Below are 19,457 nucleotides of genomic sequence, written 5' to 3'. Positions count from 1 at the left end.
CCATCGGTAATCAGGAAAACACCTACGGCATTCGGAAAAATCAGGAACCCTATTGAGAGATGGTAATCCCAAACACAGACCATAGAAAGTGACGGCAGATAAGAACCATTCGGCTCATCCAGTCTGCCCAACGGCTTTACAATAACCCAGGAACAAGGAATAAGGACAGAGCATTCAATCCACATATTGGATAACCATCCTGGATTAGCTGCCATTTGCCAAACTGCTTCTACCTGCGGCCAGGTTTTTAGCTACCTTGTTTATTACAAAAGAAGTGTTAACATTCAGATGGTCGGCAAACATTTTCCAACGGTAAACTGACAGAAAATTTCAAGTATTGAGCTATTGGATCTTAACGTCTATGTCTATGTATTTCCATTATGTGGGATCCAAATGGATCCAAAGATGAATGATGACATTTTTAATAGGGGTATTAGTTTGAGGCAGTTTGCAAATTCCGGTTAATATCTTTAATAAACACTGACGCTCAACTCACACCAATAACCCAAGATATCCTATTAAGCAAATTATGACCTCCTATCTATGACCCACCACCTTAAGCTACAGTAAGTAAGCTTGCGAGCCGGGCTCTCTCCACCTAATGTATGGGACTGTCTGTCAATTCAATAATAACAATAATTATAACTGGACAGAGCTGTATGACAGAGCTGAATTATTGCCATTTTTAAGCAGTTTGAGTCATAATGGCCTTTTGACATTCGATGCTCTCCATGGGAGCAAAAGTTCATGTCAAGAAAGACGAGAAGAACCTGGGAATTGGAAATGAGTGTGACCTGTCCGCATGAGCTGTCTGGGGCAATCGCTTATCAGCAGGACAGGCTTTGTGCCTAATTACTCACATCATGTTATATCACACCCGGAGGTGGCAGCGGATCATCTACCGCGACTATTGCTTCTAATTGCATAATGAGATCTATACGTGATCACCAAAACGCGACCGATGTACAGATCAAAGGAATGAGGGAAATTAACGCAGCAGATCACTAACAAATAGGACCATAACGGCACCTTTAATTTCTTGCCACCCAAGAGCATCGCTTGTATGTCCTGCCAGAGAATGCCTAATCCGCGATAAATCTTACTTGGAATGTGATCTTGGATAACGGGCGTTTCAAAGTTTTTGCCTGAAATTTAAAGAAACGTAATGGAAGAGTCTCAGGATGAACAGTAAATTCATTCTCGGGCTGCATGTTTTCTGCCGGTAGTTTGGCATCCGCATCCAGTTTATATTCCTGTAAAGAATGCAGCGCAAAATCATCTGGAAATGTCTGCATTAAGTGTGGTGCCACTTACAAAGCATCCCCCGCGCTCCTGCTGAAACTTAACATGTCCCGGGGGAGGCTGCAGCTTCAGCTCCAAACTATTAAATGCATCTGGTTACCCTTTCCCACCACGCTGCGTTACACTATTTAAATCTCTTAATTGATTTATTCAAGTCAATAAAATAAATGCCACAGTGGCTCACGCTGCTCACTTTCCAGTTTCGCTGTGGAATGAGATGTTTGGCTGACTTTAAAGGGGGCAACTTGGCCAGAGAAGGGAGCTTAGGTTTGCAAGAATCAACAAGCCTTTTATTATACCATTATAAAAAAGTGTGTAATACACAGACCCGGGTCAGGTATGATGCCAACGACGGCCACCTACATTATATGCCCTTGAAAACGTCGTTCAGAAATGAAACACACACATATATATATATATATAAATATATATATATACTCAATCTATGACCTGATCAATATCCAGAAATGACGAATCCCTGAAGACTCAAGACACGCGGCGTATACTAAATCTATTAACTGTTTACCGGCTTCCAAAAACAGGATATACAAAGGTTGTATATATTAATGAAGTTAAGATTTTATGAAAAAAAAAAATACTAAAATGCATTCTTCTGGGTTCTTTGCTAAACGTAGCATATCAGAATAATAATGAATTCAGCAGTAGTGGGATTATGTGGCGGCTTCCTCTTGTTCCATTATCGGTATGATAATACTCAACGTTACAGCAGATGAAGAAGCACAGTGTGCAGTATTTAAATGTCTACTAAGGCCTTAGCACCAAAAACATATATTATGACAAAGTGCTAAGCGTAGATGAAAATGCTGGAAATGGCAGAATGACCGTGAATAAGGCCGGTTCACGCCTCTCATTCACAAAACATGGAGATGCTCAGCATTGACCACAGGATGTAAATAGGGTTCACGAGTGATCACTGAGGAGCACGGAATGTCGCTACTCGAAATAGTCCACAAAACAGAATCCAGCACGGGGCCAACCACAAATGACAAGGTTGTCTGTCTCAGACTGCTGGGGCCAATACCAGCTCGTTCCATGTAACTCAGACACCAAAGAGATTGGGGGAAAAAAAGATAAGAAGGGAAAAAAAACAGCAGCTAAGGCGGGGGAATCTGTTCCAAATTAGCAGAGGTCTCCTTTCATTTTACTAGCAAGTAATTGGAAGCGGTAAAGAAAAGTGTAACTTATCGGATCTGGCGTGTTTATCTTTTCGTGAGGACAGACGGCCGCTGGTGGGTTCCCTATGGAGCCCTGGGGGGGAATCACCTTCCCTTGATGTCCATTTGATCCGAAAAGAAAACAAAGGCGCCTGTGGAATGAGTGAGTGTAATTTGGGCGTCCCAGATGCTGTGTAATGCAAGGAAGGGCCTTGATTGGAAACTTACCTTTCTGCGGAGAGGGCTTTGCTCTCTCGTTTCCATACGCCCTTGAAGTCACCGCAGAATTCGTACCACATCACGAAGAAGGAGTTGGGGCTGATTTCCTTCTCGCCGGCCTTTGGCTTAGACCCAAAATATTCAACTGCTTCATCAAAGCTGAGAGAAGGGAAGAGAAATTGTCAGCAAACAAGGTCCCCCAGGGAGAGGATATGTTTCTGGCCCCTCCAAATCACTCATGAAAAGCTGTTTCTGGCACTGAAGACAGGACATTGCAAATACTTCCTACCCTATAACATGCAAAACACATCAGGGTTTGTGCCTCATCTTGAATCCAGAAAGAGAAAAGGAGACCAGCATGCAATGGAGAATGCGATACCAACCCCAATCATTCTATATATATTTTACAATTATTATGACCATAAAAGACTAAAACCTAAAGCGTGAAGAGAGTAACATAAAGGTCCTTATATGCCCAATTCCTATGATCCTATGAAAGTACAAAGTCGCAAAAAGGGGTCTTCCACTAGGAATTAACATGAAATATTACACCTAGGCTGGGGGTCTATTGAATGCTAATGTGCTACAAGTTCCATTATTATACAAAGTGGTGTCCTTTCAGTCAGAATTTGGAATACAGATTCCACTCCACTTATGGGAAGCATCAGTAAAAGGCCCCTTTAATGTGCCACATTACAATTAATAATATACTGCTCTTATAAAGTCTAATATAATGACACCGAAATAAATCTAAATGTAAGAAGAAAAAGACTACGGGCATCAGATCTAATGTCCGCATCAGCATGAGAACCAAAGGATCAAATGGGGGCCTTTGCGACCATGGCCTATGCAGATCTTAGATAATGGACAAATGTTTTAATATTATGTTTTTAAATATTATATAATACAAATTTGAATATTTTATTTGCACTTTTATTTCCTTATTTTGCTTCATCATTTTTCCCATGGTAAGTAGATGTGATAGTCAATGGTCTACAACTCAGCCAATTCGGGTATTAGATTGCGAGCTTTCAAGACTACTTAGGTCTCTTTTACAGTTTTATTCTAATATATATTATATAATTTACCCAAAAGGAGAAACCTAAATAGCCTCAATGGCTTACAATTTAATGAAGTCTAGTTAGACAAGAAAGGAATCGTCTTTATTAAATTTGCTGTTACATTTTCATTGTTACATTTAACGTGGAAGTATCGATGTGAGCGTTTACATAAATAAAATAAATCAATTTAAAATACCTGCTCTTTGCTTTATTCAGATAGTTTTCCTCTATATTAACTTCGTCTTTGGCTAAAAAAAAAAAAAAAAAATGAGAAAAATGTTATTAATTTGTTTTTGTTTCCATCTGAAGAAGACCCCTGATTTCTCAAAAGTTTATACAAACTTAAGTTTTTTCTGTTGACTAAATACAGTATACAAGCATTGTAAGAATAGGGTGGGGGTAGAAAGAGAAGAGGATGCTACAGATTATCTATGTCAGGTATGACGAATTCAAAGGGATTCCCACAGCCACAGACTAGTTTGTAACTTTAGCCTTGTACTTCACCTTAGATAATTCACTTTTCAAGGGTCTCATAATTCAAACAAAGGATAGTCGGCATTATCATAATTCTTGGAATTTACAGGCTGGGGCATATGCACCCCCCTGCACTCCATTCCAAGTATGCACATAAAGAATCCGCGTGACGCAGATTAAATAATATATATATATATATATATATATATATATATATATATATATATATATATATATATATATATATATATATACACACACACATATATATATACACATATATATATATTCATAGATTTTCACTCCAGCAGGAATAGTTAGAATCTATGTTTAATGTAGATCTAGCGAACCCGTTTTCATTGCCAGAGATGGCTTGGACTCTCCTCATTCTCTATATGGAAAGACAATATGGATTCATATGGAGGGACACAGAAACCCCCAGTTCATTATAAAGGTAAAGGGAATCCATGATCCATTACATTTTATCGCATATAACACAGAAGTCCTCTGACATGTTGAGCACAAAATCTACCATTCTATAAATATAAATTCATTGCAATCCCATCGTCACAACTACTGAGACCACGATGCTCATGAACATTGCATTTCAATGTAACCCCCCCCCAAACATCTGTTTTTGGTTAATGGGGGTGGGTGGGATGCATCAACGTGCGATTAATAGAATTCTGTTAACTCTAGTTTTGTATGTTGTGCGGCAGAACCTACACACTAAGGTAATGAATGTTAGTAAACAGGCTTATCCGACGCACACAGAACTGGAAATATGTTTTGTGGTGATTGGAGTGAATGACCCTTTTCCTTAAAGGCCTCATCTATTTGCATGCCCTAAGAATGATGTATTTCACAACATATGACATGGTCATAAACTCCTTTGGGATCTTATTAAGCGTGATGGTTGGAAGCAGCTTTTCATATGTGTTCATACTCAGAGGCACTTTGATAATGTAAAGCAATACCTCCTAAACTTAAAATCCTGCCTTGTTGGTTTGTCAAATAAAAGCATTTACATAAAAGAAGAAAACCCGCTGAGGAAATTCCAGGACTGCATCGTCTTTAGACATCGGCCCGGTTGAGAACGTATCCTTAGCACAGTGGAAGCGGCAGAAGAGGACCGCGGCTGGGTGATAATATCCAATTATAAAGAACCCCTAAAATTAGCCTTAGGCAAACTTACTCGACTGCAAAAATGACAATACTTAAGGCAGACAATTACGGCTACCCACACTCTAATCCTAATGTGTTAACCTATGCCCTCAGCTAATGTCTGTTATTCTGCATCTTTGACCTTAATACTGTTGCCCTTACATTTACCGAATGACAGACACCCTAATCCATATACTGTGCCTTTTACCTTCCTTCTTTCTACTTAGGACAGGCTTGTTTGTTAGTTTTACATCAGAGATATTTTGTAATGGGTTATTTTATCTTGACCCCCACACCTTATTGCCATTAGCCAAACCCCAATGCTTAATTCTAATAGTATATGGTTTAACAAGCGTATCTTGCTCTGCATCACTAACCTGATACTTAATACATGCATTAATAACCTCCTTCTGACCCTTAATGCCATATTCCTAGGCTTGATGAACAACCTAATGCCATAGCTTACTTTAGCTGCTTTAAAAAATATCAAAACCATACAATCCAAAAAGATGGCCAAAAAGGAACAATATTGCCTTGTGTGTGACTTGGTGAACTATTGATATCTATGTATACGAGTAGATATGTTACAAACGGGCTTATAAATTAAATTGTGTTAAAAATAAAAGAAATAATACTTTTCTCTTTTTATACACCCTACTCATTAGACTATGTTCAATAACCTCCCCCACGTACCCATAGCTTACAATCGACCCTCTCCTCATTCACTTCAGGCAGATGATCAGAAGGCAGATAACTAAACAGTAATTCGACGATGCTAATTATGCCACATACAGACACAAACCTAAACAAGCTATCTCCAAAACCTTTACACTGATTGCCAAAAAAAATGCAAAAACAAGGTGCGTTACATAAATGTATTTTTTAGTTATACTAAAAGCTGTGGGGTGACCGTTCCCTTTTAGATGAGCGATCAGTGCCATCTTTCCAGTCCATGTGTGACCGAGGTCACTCAAACCCAAGGCAGTTACTACTCAGCCCTGCAATACTGAGGAACCCAGAACCTCCGCAGACCTGCTGCTGGCCCAGACAAAGCCCGGCTCAATTACCGCTGGAGATAAATCCTCCATGGAGTACGCTAAATTCATACGGGAGCAGACTATCACAAAGGATAGGACACTAGTGCACGCGTGAACATGAAAGATGCGTGATCATTGCTGCGTTGCTGAAGGCTGGATTACTTCCAAGAGATCTACCATGGGACAGCTCCAAAGTGTGGCCCTGGTGCCACATTTTGTATTTACATACCAAATACAACATGTACCTGTCCCATTTTTTTTTAAAATTATTAAACCCTGTTTAGTAGCCATACTGTTTTGTTTCCACTAGGATTTCACCTGCCTTGAGCTCAGGCCTGGCTACAACACTACCTTCTTTTTATGCCAGGAAAATACAGAATTGTTGTGGATAACGTGTGTTCTAAACTGTTGCACTTCAGCTTCCTTGTGTCTGGCAGGGAGCGTGAAAAAAGTATTCTTTTGAGACATACCGGTAGTTAAATCACACATTATGAAGAACATCTTAAGAACAAAATGGCTGCTTGATATTTGATGAATTGCATTATTAATGTGCATGTTTTGAGCGTTGACATTTGTGGTACTTGTGCCAGTCTTGGTCTGCATGTCTGTGCTCCACATGTACCTTAAGTACTTCTGTCTTTGATAATTACACTTCCAGATAAGTTGCTATCTCCACGGATCAGCACTGCATGAATATATACATGGTGCGTGTGGACAACTTGTGATTTGCAAAATATAATTTACGATTCTCACTTTTGTTTATTTTTGTATTTGGAAAAAAAAGACAAGTCAATTGAGTTCAACCTTACTGTTGATCCAGAAGGCGGCAGAAACATTGAAGTAATTGCCAATAGTGACTCAAAAAGACAAATAATTCCCCTCTCAACTGCAAAATGTGATTTCTCACTGGATGAACACTCTACGGTTAATCGTGTCCTTACTAACATCTAGATCCCTGAATACTCGTCATAAAAACTCATCCAGTCCATTTTGTAGGTAGTGAATTTCACATCTTTATATTTTCACTACAAACTCCCAAAAGTATCTTACAATATTTTAAATATCATCCTCGTAGTAGGATAAATAAATAAAAAAGCTTTAGAAGGCGCACATGTCTGAATAGGACACACATCGCGTATGTTTTTAGCATGCCCAGTAAATAGCTCTCACAGCAAAGATGGCGTGCAGTGCAATTGTAGAGAAGGATGCAATGGAGCAAGAATATATTGTAACAATATGGTTGTAATAAAAATATTGTTTTGGCAGGTTGAGTAGGGACTGAGAATATGGGGATATTAGATTTATACAACCTAGAAAATGTACCGCTCTACCCAAGTTTCAATCTCGAATTAAAGAGATGGACCAAATAGACCTAACTATCTGACCAGTGCCATATAAATTATAAATTACTTTTTTGGTTTCTTACTTTGCTTTTAGCTGTATATCAAAAGTTAGGTTTTAGAATTATTCCATCGGGTGTTATATAAAAGAAGAGCTTTAGTGAAATGGAGAGGGACGGCAAGAAGCTCCCACTGCTTGTATTCCAAGATCTTATTACATTTTCTTCTTTCATCAAGTGCCCCATTGAGCCAAACAATCTTACTAACTTACCAAACTATTGAGTGTCAAGGATCGGTACAGAGCTGCGGAATATGATAGCGCTATATAAAACAATAAATCATGATGATGATATAACTCACCTTTTTCAATAAACGCTGTCATTTTATCTTTAAAAGGTTGGAGATGTTCTTCGGGGGAATCTCTTTCAACGACCTTGGCCTGTTTCTCACACACTACAAAAGAGATATAGAAGGCACATGACAAATGGTACAAATAAACACATATATATATATATATATATAATACATATAACACCATAAATAAAAGGTAGTAATATAGGTGAATTATAAATGTTAATGCTGATTCATATTCAATATGTAATATTGCTAAGTATAGCCTGATCTAAACATTGGTATCTTACCCTTGCTTCTTATTGCTTCTTATTGCGTCTATAAAAAGTGTGTGTTTGTGTTCTCCAGCTCCTATCGCTGCAGGCAGCCATGTACGTTTTCCCTGCGTACATTCTGATTCTTGTCTTCTATGTATCCACCCTTGCTAATTATTGATCAAAATGCTTTACTGCGTGGAACAATCAGGTACAAAAGGAATGTAAATTGAAGATGACATCAAGATATACAATCCTTGATCAATGGCTACGTGTGTCGGTTTGTTCTTTTACACGGTTGCGAGAGCCAAAACCCAAATCAGGCCAAATATGTGTACGGCTTTGACTTTTAAAGCCTTTGATGTCAAAGTCTCTAACATACTCTGTAAAGCATGAACAGAAAGTTTATACTGTTTATTTTATGTTCCAGCGCTAAACAGTAATCTCTAATTTTGGCCCAGACACTTGCTTCCACAAACTCTTTTACTAATTCAAATTCTTTCATGGAGCTGTTAAGTCATTGCTGCCCAAGCGTCGGCAAATTATTCCTGTTATTAAACAACCAAGATTCATAGAGCTAAACACAGGGTCCTGCAGATGACACAGAGGAATTCTGGTATGTTTGAAGACCATTTCCCACAGTTTTTGTGTGTGCGGGTATGAAACCTCCCACCCTAACCTCGGTTTTATCATTACTGAACACATAATATATTAACAAACAATCCTTAATGTTTACTTTATCGTGTCTTATTTTACATAAATTCAATACCCATTTGTCCCGGCTAGCTGTATTTAGCTGCTCTTTCACTTTTGCAGTTCCCGGAATGAATCCCTTCCAGACACTCTAATAGCTAAGGGTCCGACCGAGCCATGCTCTCCAGATGCTTGCTTGTCACGTCGAGAGCAAAGGGGTTCACAAAATCAGACTTACAAACATCTAAAAAATCCATTATGGAGCAAGCGTACTCATAAGGAAATTCGATATTCTCACCTTCAAGATCTTTTTTAAGTTTCCGCAAGTCCTTCTCGACATCTTCAAATTTTGTCTGGGAGGCCAAGAAGAGATCTTGTTGTTCTGGCAGGGGGAAAACACTCTTGTCTGTCCCAGCATCCTGTAACACACAGTCGACAAAAGTACAGGGGATTTAAATCATTATCAAGAGCTGAAGTTCCCAGGTGTGATGCACAGCAGGTGTGTGTGAAATACGTCTACAAGTTTATGTTGGTCTAATGATGCTAATATTTTTGGGAGTGCTTGGAGGCAGGATCTGGGGGGTATCTGCTAATAACTTGGTAATCCCAAGCTTTCACAATGTCTTTAATGCACCCTTCCCATTGGAGTGGGCTGAAAGAGTTGAATGTGTTCTCACCTGGTCAAAGTGTCGTAGGTAATATCGGACAACGTAATCCACAAGGCTGAGGTGATTATCCTGAAAATTCAATTCAAGAGTCATCATTAACTTTAAAAAGTAAATTACAACAACTTTGGATAAAAACCGCTTTATAGTGATGAAGCGCGTGTAAAGCATCAAGTGATGCCCGGAATTTCAACATTTCTCTTTTCTCATTAAGGGACACAATAGAAATCTGAAATTCAGGTTTGATGGCTCAAAAGTCCAAGCACATCTGAGAATGAACCAATTTAATAATTAATGTTGCCAAGCACAATAAACTACTGATTCTCTAGGTCACGAAATCCAGTTCCATGACCCATTGCCTGCCGAAAGGTCTGTCCAGGGCAAAGGACAGTTTTTAAAATGCCAACCAGTCAATCCAGAACATGTGGGCACTTTATGATGAGCGAAGAAATGTACAGACTACATTTTCAACGTTACTGCTGAACCACCACAGATGACTCCGTGCTCCTCAAGATAAGGCAGAGGGTGGTTTTTGGGGGGGTTTGTGCTACAGCAGAATCTTTTATTAGACATTAGACATTATCATATATAGTATGTATCACTAAAACATGAAATTAGAATGGTCCTGTATACTAATCTTTACTGAAAAGATTCCTTTCTGGAAGGTATCTACCGTACCTACTGCTAGTGATTACTGCCAACGTGCTCACCCTGCTCTTCACGTCTTTCAACTTGGGCAGGATTTCCAGTCCAAATCCATCTGCCTGCCCTCGTGTCCTGTTGCCCCCGTTCATATAGTTTCCAAAGGCCAGTATTAAACCCATGATGTTTTTCACACTTTCCATTTTTAATAGCCCCTGCAGAGACAAAAACCATGTCACCCTGTGATAAATTGGGGCAAAGTGTCGAGACAACATAACAACAGGATACGTGTAGAAGTCAAACTAAAAACCCACCCATACCTGTGCCACACACATGTAACAGTCGCTAATCTGGGGTAAAGGAATCCACGTAGATGCATGGGATAGACATATGACCATCTTGGATCTAAGACCAGACCGATGGTTGATGACATAAAGCAAATTGGGCAGACTCGAAAGGCCATCCAACTCTATGTTTCTATCCGTTTCCAGGGGTTCCATTTGAAACCTGCTTTCTCTAGGTTTGCCAGCTGAAATATATTCTATATACAGAATTGATTTAATGACTGGTAAACGCTCCGTTCTTAACCCTTTGCTGTCCCTCTTAGAGAAGGATGTACTGAGTTAATAATTTTTCTAGTGTACAGCAATAAAACCCACAAAAACGTATCTTTACTCCGTAACAATTGTATACAGTTTGCGTATAAGGAATATTGTAAACTTCTTCCGATTTAGCTTGCGAACATAAACGGCTAGAGAAAGTTCATGAGGTCAAGTAGATATGGTCAGTAAGTCTTGACTTTAAACCCCATCAGCCTTAGGGGGAAAGTGCGTCCTTCTGAGGCCGAGGGAATTCTAGGAGGCATGTATCCTTTTGACCCAAGATGCCACATTTGATTTTTCCTTCTTTAGCTTTCTGATCTACATAAGGCATTAGGAAACAAAAGCCGTTCTTGACCATACAGATAATTAAGCCAGTTTTCCCTTTTGTTTAATGTGTTCTGGAATAACATCTGCTTTTTTTCAAGGACTCGTTTGTTTAACCTAAGAGGCGAACAATTCTGGAAATTGTAATGTTTTAATAATCACGTAATATTGTTGAAACGCATGATGATGTATTCTGTAAATAATGAGTACCTTAACAATGAAAACATAGCAATACTCAATGCATTTTTCCCTATTGACTGATGCTTATATTTGTTTGTTTTACGGGTTTGAATAAACATGCAACACACTGTATATATATATATATTTTTTTTTTAATCCAAATTGCCAATTCATCGGATTTGGTACGGATGAATATACTCACTTTACAGGCTCGAATGATAATGTCCACTTTCTTGTGCACAGAGCTTATTCCTTCCAGGAAGACCGACTGAAAGATGATGCACTTCGCACGCTCGGAGAAGTTTGGGATCTGGGACAGTTCATAAAGGAACCTGGATTAAAAAGACAAGTGTTGAATCCATTAGAAGTCATACAGTGAAGCAATACAGTCCCCCTAAGGACTATTAAGCAAACAAACTTTATATTTAATTATATATATATATATATATATATATATATATCATTATACAAAATTAACATTTTATTCTTCTTTGGTTGCGTTGTTGTTTTTATTAGTTTTGAATGTAACAACCTATCAGTGCCTGCTCTTAAAGAAAAATAAGACTTGGACATCATTTTTCATGGTATACAAATTTTTCCTAGGAAGCGTTTGGAAATGTAGTTGTGCGTGGAATGATATTTCTAATGTTTGATTTGGTTAAAAAAGGGTGAAAAGAAAGGCAGATGGAACAGCGCCTTACCGAGAAACCTTACCAGCGGTTAAATAATATGGAGGGAGGTAAAAGAATACTACGATGACTGTACGTAACTCATACAGCCCGGACTTCATCGCCATCAGCGGCAGTACTCATTAACAAATGAGCCTAGTTCACCCAGTCAGGACTAACGTTTAATCCTATATACTAAAGTACAGCATTAATGCTTTTGGGTAACTTAATTGCAACGAAGGATTATTAGTAGTTTTTTTCTCCTACAACTAAAAATGATTGTACCCTTTTATTTATTTTTTATATTATAGGTAATTTTATTTCTGACGCAGTTTTATCTATATAACAACATAATATTTTCCATTTCTTATTTTGTTCTACCATGGAAAATAACTAAGCCGTCTATAAACCTGCCTTTAAAGATGACGAGAGCTGGTTAGGGCATTGGCATGTAATATTGTTACACACCGGGTGATGATTTGTAATAGATTTGCAATAAAAGAACGGCGCGTGTATCGGGGCCGGCAACTGATTGCCTTCTCATGTAAACGCTATTTTAATCTTTGTAATGTGTTATGACGGGTGGGCTTTTCCAATGAGCAAAGCTTCAGAACCATAGTTTTTGACAAGTATCTTGAAAAGTACGATTTGGCAGGCTGAAAATGTTCTGGGACAATTTGCCAAGCATGTCCATTGTACAAGTCTTAAACTAAAATAGCAAAGTTATTTGAGTTTATATTTTCCAGGTCGGATTATCATATCTGGCTCCACCAAAAAAGCACAGCCGGGCCATTTTCTGTACATTGATGTGAGTATAGTTTAATGAAAGGGTTACAACTTTCTTCTTGGGTTGACGGTAGAAGTTCAATGCAATCGGAAGTGAGGGATCGTGGCAAATGATTATTATCTTTTATCTATATAGCGCCAAAGGTTTACGCAGCGCTTCACAGTCCATACATTCAGGGTCTGATGAAACAAGAACTGACAGACTGAGACGAGCTGATACATTAGATATAAAGGGCCCGGCTCACAAGCTTACAATCTAGGGGACATTTGAATGAGCTGCCCTGACTATGCCTTTTTCTGGTGGAAGATGCTTCAAAACATAAAGCTGAGCAACTGAATAACTTACAAGCTGAACATTAAACATTGACACAGATGGTAGATGGTGTTCAGAGGTGGATTTAATGAAGGCTTTTTCTGAAATGTGACCGGTCACTTTAGAGTTGACGGCCTCCCCCTGATGTCCGTCACGTCCGTGTACCCGGTAATGATTGACACATTGATATACAAGACCATAAATACTTCTTACTGTTCGGGTTTATCCAGCAGCTTGACATCCTCCGCTTTTGAGGTCTTGTAGTGTTTCTTGATAGTTTCTAGTTCCTCCTTCTGTGCTCTCTGTTGGAGTGTAAGTATAAACGTAAGTATGGAGCGTAAGCATAAATGCGAGAGGCGGTAATTATAACAACGGGTGGGGGTATTCACTAAAAGAAGAGTTGAAATGAAAGATTGGCGTCAACCCCCTCGCTTCACTAATCATTATTAAAGGCAGGTTTCTCCAGCAAGAAGGTTTGAGCTGGCCCTGTATAAAGCATAACGCAATGCAGGAAATTCTCACCGGTTTAACTATGCTTTTATACAGGGCTATCCAAGCCTTCTTCAGTAGGTGTATATTGGCGTTGGCTCCCTTATAATTCATAGTGAAGTGGAAGATATATATGAATAGGAGACTTATGTGTTGAGGGTTAGAGGACCCGGAGCACACGTTTGTTAACTTCATATAATCTGATGGGGTTTTCTTAGATGTAAAATTAAACTGATTCATTAAAATGATAATTAAGCTGCACCTAGAATTTTGAGACAGTAGTCTGTCGACATAAAACTATGTATTCATCTTAAAAAATTGTTTCTTTTAGAGATGCCACAAATATTTTTTAAAGTTATTGTCTCTTTAATAATACAAAAATTGGTAGCTTTAAGGCATTTTCTTTAAAGAATCCTGGACCCAAACAAAGGTTTTTGCCTACAGGTTTAATAATTAGTTAACCCTTTAGCTTTCCATATGGAGCAGGGCGACAACTCAAGAACAGCTGAACGCTTAAACAAGTGTCAAGCGAGTCACAAAAGCTAGATGGCCTCTTGTGTGCTACCCAATTAAGAATTGTGGCCCACCGGCCAGCTACCCCCAGCAGTCGTCTGGTTTCCGATCTCTATGTGCCCTGCGTTAATGCCCTTATCTTTTCTATAATACAGATCCAAGGTTTTCTCTAAACTTTAGATAAAGGTTGGCTGGGTGGCAGTTTGAGGCGAGATATACACGTACACAATAAGCACGTAAACTTACGTTTTCATACAAGGCTTCTAACGTCTCTAGATCGACCACGGAATCATCCACGTTCAGAATAGCTGTGAACAGAAGACATGGCAGAACGTGAGGCCAGATTTCTAACGCCCACGATAATGACAAGATTGAAATGCAGCAAAAACTTGTACAAAGATCTATGAATGAAACGTGTAAAGCTGGATGTTACGAATACAAATATATAGAGATAAAAACAAACATTACAATGGAATAGTGGGATTCTTAAAATTAGAATCCCACTGATCAAGCCTTTTGTTTCTTCCATAGTGGAGTGTTCTCACTCCATACGAACTAGAAATAATGTATTCATACCAAAAGGACACAATACATGACTTTTTGGTGGAAAAAAACTCACTCTATTCTTTATAATATAACAAGGGACAGAGAAATGTATGTATAGCTTTAACACTATCACTTTCACTGCTTTTAGTTTAATGACATTTATTACAAGCACTAGAGTGTTGGCTTCACCAACAGCTTACTTGTTATGGAGATAATTTGTTTAAATGTAAAGTTTTTACCTCGTGGAAGCCGATGTCTTGGATACACAATGGGAAAACAAGCACATCTAATTAATTTCCTATTCCAAAGATATATTTCGACACCCCCTCCTTACAAAGGCTGTCTGAACCAACAACCAGCATCTTAAGTGAAGAGAATGTTTCACCTAAATGGAAGTTCATGATGTTAAGATAGCTGCTCTCGTCTAATAAACCTAAGCCGGGTTTCTAATTCATATATTTTGCTGTTAGACAATGCAGTAGTAGGGAAGCTACAGTAACAGGGCTGCAGCTTCTAGGTCTGGAAAGTGTTTTTGTTTCATTTTAAATAACACATATATTAAAGTACTCACAGTAAATTAATATGCATTCTTCTTTAATCAGGGTGTCAGGACATTAAACTGTCCCTTTAAAATCTAAACAAAATTACATGTGTTTATTTAGCATAATGAACAGAATATGTAGCGTTTGGGAAATCTGCTTTTAAACTAAAGGGGAAAAGAGACCAATTGCGGCTTCATTCATTTAGGGATCAAGAAGGGATTTACCAAGCGGAATCATTATAAAAACATTACAAAAAGCTAGCAAACACCAATATGAGTCATGATGACTAAGGGGATCGTGGTGGATGCAGCTGAAAAGATGCTACCAATAAAAGAAAACCAATAAAAGGAAACATTTATATATATAGATATAGATATATATATAGATATATATATATCTATATATAAACATTTCAATATATATCCCAGTCTGCAGATCCCCCTAGCAGCTGGGAATCTGCAAACGGACTCTGAACGTCGGTGGAGTTGCGAAGCTTTGAATTGTCTTGGATCCGCTGTGTGTTTTGTACGATGTGCCTGATAACACCAACTATCTTGTTGAGACTTTATATGCATTTATATTTATTGATTTATTTAATTTTCTCTACAAAGTGGATTGCCACAATTTGCTTTCTATGCACTGCAGCTGTTGAATCTAAATATTACTGTATATATATATATATATATATATATAGTGCCAGCAAGCTTTCTTAGATCTTAAGAAACTGATTAAGTATTAAGCTGTATTAATTATCATCAACCGTTGCGCTGTGGAAGTCCTACTTCTGACAGTAAGGATCTTCCAGCTCATTATGGACGCTGCCGGTACCCAAACCGCTGGCAAAAGGAAGCGACCGGCGCTATTGAGCCAACTTTTCTTACTAGTATCTGAAAATCCCGTTGGAATGCACATGGGTTTTGTTTGTTTTTTAATAATTTATATATTAATGTTAAGTAATGGTTTTCATAAGGACAGTTAGAACCACCGTTTTTTCCCACCGCTACATTAGAAGCTTAGTGATATAGTAATATTTAAAACAAATCTCAAGGTCATTGAGCTCATTCGGAGAGCCTGAAAGTGTGTTATAAATAGAAGCTAAAAATGAAATATCTGCAGATATCTACAGTATCCCTTTAAAAATGAGGAGGTTGTAACGAGATGACGAGGGCGACCTCCGTTTTTAAATCTCCAGGGCTTGTCATCACGTCCAAATCATTATGGATCGTCCGAAGACACAAGTAATAAGAATAAACAAATACGAATCAGTGATGTAGTGCTTCTTAATGCAGCATTCTTCACATGTAGCACTAAGTAACGCCACAAGTCTTCAAGCCTTTCATGTCACACTCTCTCTAGAAATAAATATCGGTTTTAGACTAAACAAAAGATGACAGTGGCTGTCATAACGGATCTTGGCCTCGTTATACTGAAGATCTTGATGTCATTTTTCTGCGGTCCCCTAAAGGTAATGGTTTTGGAGCAAAAGTCTCTTTCGGCCTTGGAAGCGTAGCGCTAAACTTCACAGGGCTCCCGTTCTATACGGTCTTGATCGGTCATGGGAAACGCTCTTATCGCAAGCAGTCTTGTCGATCTCTCCCACACCCGGCCGGAGTTGGTTATGTTGCTAATGAAATAATGTAATGAATCACAATAATGTTCAAGGAAGAAGCCTGTTCATACAAAGCGAGAGTAGTACAAGGATAAGAGAATGTGACATAACTCGGAGGATGGAAGATTATAGTAATGTGGGAAAGTTTGGCTTTAGAGAAAGAGTAGTCACTAGAGCCGAGAGACTAAAGGAAGCCAGCAACATGTGGATTATTTATATTAAAAACTAGAACTAAAAAATAAATGAAAGGAGTCACTTGCTTCTGACACACTGCCGTGTTCTATGTTTCTATTACACTAGATTTAAAGGGACACACCAGCCATTATATGCACTTTAACGCATACCAAAGCTGAATGTCAAATAACAATTCCCATGCAAATGCACGCAGGGATTCTGTACCCCACTCGGGCAGCATCTTGGTTGGCAGGAGATGCATTCGGCTGAATGCATTTTCTGGTTACCAGTGTGCATGTATGATATACTCCAGAACGAGCTCACATAAGAGTTCCCGGGGGTCTAATGAAAGCCCCTGCTTCAACTGGAGCGAATAGCATGTGCCTTCTAAAGGCAAGTAATCAACAATCAATACATTTACATTGACTGCTTAGGACCAAGCCTTAGGTCATCCTCTATTGAAAGAATGTCGACCTGGAACAATCCTGACACAATAAAGAAGGTCTGTGACGCCTGGAATGTGTATAAGTGTACCCCCCAAACAGGAGGGCTAAACATGGACACATTGCATGGACCCAGTTATTCGTGTAGCGGCACCATGGAAGCTGCATTTCACATGGTTTTGCTTTGCATAAACCTGGAGTATACTGATGAAACCTTTCCATGTTTAAAAGAAAATACCTATGTTTCTTTTTTAGATCCTCATTCATTTATTATCGCCCCAAAGGTCAGTTTCAATGGGTGGCAAATAGATACCGTATAATAGTCCACGAAAGAAGACGTGCGGCAGTCGCCTATTGGAACCATTGAGGCCTTCTTGCGTTTTACGGCCCTGCATACACGCCCCGCTTTTAACGTGGTGGCGTACAAACCCTCCAGTATTACCACACAGTACCCTTTCACACATCCCCGCGCTTCAAAGCCGCTTTACATTCTGGCAAATGTTTATAGCACAGCCATTATCATTATGTGTTATGGCCGGCTCCTTTGAGGAGATTATATGTTAAAGCCGCGCGCCTTTATAAGATTTCTCAGACAGAACTCGGTCTCTCTGCTCCCACCTCCAACAGCCTCCGAAAGTGCTAATGTTATGAAGCTTGGCTGCATGAAACTTGCCATGTAATGCAAATTAGTTTCATTAAAGCCAGTCGCCCCGGTGGGTTTTCACTTCCCTCCACCATACACTGTCAGCCTCCTGAATATCTCACCTACACCTTCCAATAACTCCAAAAGGAAGCAGACGCATGCTGTGCGAGGCTGGTAATTTTATTGGGTTCCTCAACCTTTAAAAAATCCGTTACAAGCCTGGTCTGGTTTCTGAGATCCTTTTTTGCGGGGAAATTAAGGCAAACGTTTTTATGTGGCCCTACAGTGTCTGCCCGCTCCGAGAAGAATTTATATACAGCAGCGTCATTAGAGCAAAGCTGCCCCCATTAGGATATAATAACCGTCAGAATGGATACAAAGCAGAGCAGGACCCAGCTCCCAGGCAGGCAGACGCTCATAAAAAACACTTGCCGGCTACATTTCACACGCTCGGGTTATTGAATTGTTTTAAGTTAAATCTCGCGTTCTCGCTCTGCTTTTTAACATAGTTAATTCAAAACGATTATTGAACCCTCCTGACCATATAATAAATTGCTTACAACACAGTGTAAGATGCCCCCCGAGGACTCATTTCACTAAGAACCCATCCGGGTCCCGTTCCCCACACGGCGCACGCTAATTTCTTACCCGCATACATAAATATAAGAGGAAAAAAAACAATACAAAAGGAGATTTAAGAGTTCTGTGTATCAAACAGACACTAAACTATTTCTTTCCCATTAATCAAACTACGATCTTGTATTTAAAAAGCATCCTCAAAGAGGCAGATGGAGAAATGTAAAACGATAGAAACCGATACTTATAAGGATGAAGTATTTATGAGATGTTATAGTTTAGAGGAATACATAAAACAAGATGTGAGTAACTCAATGCAGGCGGAACAAAAAGCTGGAGCCGTCGACTGGATTTCATATAAAGTCAGTCGAAAGTGGGTCAGATTACACAACTCACACAACAAAAAGTGCGTGTCCTTATCAGATGATAACGCTCTTAGGAGGTGCAAAAGGCATTTTTCGGCTACATAAATAAACTGACATATTTACATTGTTCAACCACGAAATCTCAGTGATTGAGCAATGCTTTATCAGGCCAACCCAGCTGTTCTTGCAGGAGAAACTTGTCAGGGTTGCAACGTTATAATTTGTTATTATCATCATCATTCTTGATGTAGGATGACTTGTCTGCTTGATGATATACCTGATCCTACAGGGTTCAAGCTTCTATTGC

At 39.0% G+C, this 19,457-nt stretch overlaps 1 protein-coding gene across 3 annotated transcripts in view; it reads right to left on the bottom strand.

Annotated features, from left to right (window-relative positions):
• FMN1 (formin 1) overlaps window positions 1-19,457 on the bottom strand; it is a 52,409-nt gene that overhangs the window by 6,292 nt on the left and 26,660 nt on the right. For all 3 annotated transcript variants that reach the window (XR_008355468.1, XM_053474612.1, XM_053474611.1), the window contains exons 7-15: window positions 14,499-14,560; window positions 13,464-13,552; window positions 11,686-11,815; window positions 10,446-10,592; window positions 9,748-9,807; window positions 9,369-9,489; window positions 8,133-8,225; window positions 3,954-4,005; window positions 2,706-2,855 (exon numbers count right to left, since the gene is read on the bottom strand). Coding sequence is in view for 2 of the 3 variants with exons in the window: in XM_053474612.1 (XP_053330587.1) it covers window positions 2,706-2,855; window positions 3,954-4,005; window positions 8,133-8,225; window positions 9,369-9,489; window positions 9,748-9,807; window positions 10,446-10,592; window positions 11,686-11,815; window positions 13,464-13,552; window positions 14,499-14,560 (904 nt within the window). In the remaining variant the exon portion in view is untranslated. The remainder of the gene's footprint in view (window positions 1-2,705; window positions 2,856-3,953; window positions 4,006-8,132; window positions 8,226-9,368; window positions 9,490-9,747; window positions 9,808-10,445; window positions 10,593-11,685; window positions 11,816-13,463; window positions 13,553-14,498; window positions 14,561-19,457) is intronic.

The sequence above is a fragment of the Spea bombifrons genome, chromosome 9, assembly GCF_027358695.1.
Source record: "Spea bombifrons isolate aSpeBom1 chromosome 9, aSpeBom1.2.pri, whole genome shotgun sequence".
NCBI classification, from domain to species: Eukaryota; Metazoa; Chordata; class Amphibia; order Anura; family Pelobatidae; genus Spea; species Spea bombifrons.
Note: the sequence above shows the minus strand (reverse complement) of the source record. Positions and strands in the feature narration are given on the sequence as shown.